Source organism: Engraulis encrasicolus, chromosome 1 (genome assembly GCF_034702125.1).
Source record: "Engraulis encrasicolus isolate BLACKSEA-1 chromosome 1, IST_EnEncr_1.0, whole genome shotgun sequence".
Taxonomy (NCBI): domain Eukaryota; kingdom Metazoa; phylum Chordata; class Actinopteri; order Clupeiformes; family Engraulidae; genus Engraulis; species Engraulis encrasicolus.
In genome coordinates, this window is record NC_085857.1 from 56,089,077 (window position 1) to 56,091,576 (window position 2,500).

The 2,500-nt window shown below is 41.0% G+C and overlaps 1 protein-coding gene across 2 annotated transcripts in view; it reads right to left on the reverse strand.

Moving 5' to 3' along the window:
- c1h19orf67 (chromosome 1 C19orf67 homolog) overlaps positions 1 to 2,056 on the reverse strand; it is an 8,891-nt gene extending 6,835 nt beyond the window's left edge. The window contains exons 1-3 of one of the 2 annotated variants that reach the window (XM_063206990.1): positions 1,922 to 2,056; positions 1,558 to 1,674; positions 25 to 202 (exon numbers count right to left, since the gene is read on the reverse strand). In XM_063206990.1, the coding sequence (XP_063063060.1) occupies positions 25 to 202; positions 1,558 to 1,672 (293 nt within the window). In that variant the 5' untranslated portion in view covers positions 1,673 to 1,674; positions 1,922 to 2,056. Of the gene's footprint in view, positions 1 to 24; positions 203 to 1,557; positions 1,675 to 1,914 lie in introns of both variants that reach the window. The other variant, XM_063206982.1, reaches the window with a different exon arrangement.
- Positions 2,057 to 2,500: the final 444 nt, after the last annotated feature.

Genomic DNA, 2,500 nt, shown 5'->3' on the forward strand with positions numbered 1-2,500 from the left:
ACACAGGCACGCCCGCTAGGTTACCTGTGTATGAGGTGTGCTTGATATTCGTCTGCCTTGTCCAGTAGGTATTCTAGTTGGGACTGGATGGGTCTGAGCCTCTCCTCCATAGCCTGTATCTCCTGGGCGTCTGGCTGCCAGTCTGAGGGGTCTGCGGCGTAATACTGGTGCTCATCCACAGGGGGAGCCTCTGAGTCATGCTCTGCCATAGAGACGCACAAGTGCTTTACCAAAAGCTTATGGTTTAACCCGTTAAAAACACAGCATTATAAATGTGTTGTTACCAGAATGGCAATGACCGAGTCGTAGTTGAAGTCGTGTCATAGTATTGTAGTACTATGGTAGTTAACCTTTCAATGACTACTACAGTGTGCCACTGGTGGTGTGGCGTGCATTATGGGGCTAAGACGCGAGTTTGATAAAGTAGAAGTAGTGCTCTACTTTACTGATGTAATTACAACATTGATATTACTAAGTTGAAACCTTGCTATATCATACCACTGGCGTTGTGAATACTTTTACTTTTACCCCTTTTTGAACCTAAACATATTTTCATGAACTCCTTCTAAACAGCATATTTTCTTGTCTCTTAATATTGATGAATTTTAAATTTCAAAAGTCAATACATGAATTAACCATACAACATAGTAAATATTGTTATTATTAACCCATTCATGAAATGCTTCATAATATTTCGTAAAAGTATATGTTTTACGCAAACACTCCCTTCTCCGTGACATCAAAGCAGCAACTCCATGACCCCCTTCCCACCAAGGATGCAGAACTGCACCAGCCTACTGGGCCCAGGCCAGGGGCCCAAGAGTCACGGGGGCCTGAAGCCCAAGCCTCTAGAATTCCTTTTTCATATTGCTTTTAAGTCCTGTAGGGATCCACCGATACCACTTTTTTGAAAACCGATACAAGTACGAGTACATTAATGTGTGTACTTGCCGATACCGAGTACTGATACAGATACCTTTTACCAGCAAAATACAATGAAAATAAATGCATGGCTTTGTTTTTTTCCACCTGTGATATTTTTATTGTCCAATTCCATGTAGATTTAAATGTTAGTAAATGTATATGAGGTGGCACTTTTTTTCCATGCTGCTTTCAAGTCCACAGAACGTGACAAGATTTTGCATGGTTTTGTGTAATAGCAGTATCGTTCCTGGTATCGGCAAGTGCTTGACGAGTACCTGTTCCTGTAGTCGGGTCATAATGTGAGGTTCCGTGACCATCCTCTGGCAAGGATGTTTTGATGATTCATTTGACCTCTATGGACCCTTTAGAAAAGATTTAGCCCCCATGTCCCTCCCAGAAATCCCAGCATGTTTTGCTAGAGAGGCAAATTCAGCTGCTGAAATGGACAGAAGTGCTCTCAAAATCAGGGCATTATGTGCAGGCTGTAGGCCTAATTCTGATTTTTATTGGGCCTAAAATGCCTTTTATATTATGATCAGGACATGGGCGAAAAATAGCTCAACGCTCGTCCAGGTTCCCCTGAGATAAACAAAATGGATGAATATTAAATGTTTTGCTAATTATTCTATTTACCAGTGTATTGCTCTTCCAGATATCCACCCTCCTCTCCATCGTCCATGGTGACTTGTCCATCTGATGGCTGGTAGCACTGCTCCTCCCCTAGTTGTGGTTCGCTCTCACCTTCCATAACTGAGTATTTGGGAAAATATCGGAAATCATTCTCAATGCAAGTCCTTTTGGACCCTTTTGCCTTGTCTTTTGGTAAATGAACAGATTCGTCTGTTCTGGGTTCTGACATGTAAAGTTATAATAGATCACATAATTTCTAGCATTTCAAATGAAACGGCTAACCACTTATAACAAGGTGTAGGCCTATCATAATTTCTCGACATCTACATTTAACAGTCAGAAGAAACCGGGGTGATATACCTGTTACCTGTTGATTAAGTCTTCTCCGGAATCCACCACTCTAATTTCTACGTTTGTGGAATTTGGATTAATTAATTAACTAACACCTAGTCATGACAACGCCGTTTACTGGCTCTAAATGCTAGTTTTGCCACCAAAGTGCATGGACATGTTGCCGGAAGTTGAATTTTTTTTTTTTTTAATCTCGCGAACGTTCTGTAGTTCTGCCATCTGCGTTATCCAGCTCAACCATTGAGAGTAAAGTTATAGTAGAATTTAACAGAGCTCAACAGAGACTTTTGTTTTGTTGAAAATTCACTCGGACAGTTGAGAATTGAGCTTGTATTCTTCCATTTTCAATTGAGCACAGACACACTAGCCTAAGTGGCATGAAATATGGAATAGCCTATTGCCCTTGCCCAAGCTCGGGGAAATGCAAATAAAGTTGTAGCCTAATACTTATCAACGTGATTACTCAGTTGCCTGTATTATTGTGTTAAGTGACAGGTTGATTGTGTCATATTGACTGTGTCTACATGCTGTGTGTAGAATTCTTCCTTTGACAGTTCCAGCACCACAACACTTTTGGGATTCATTCACTCATTCA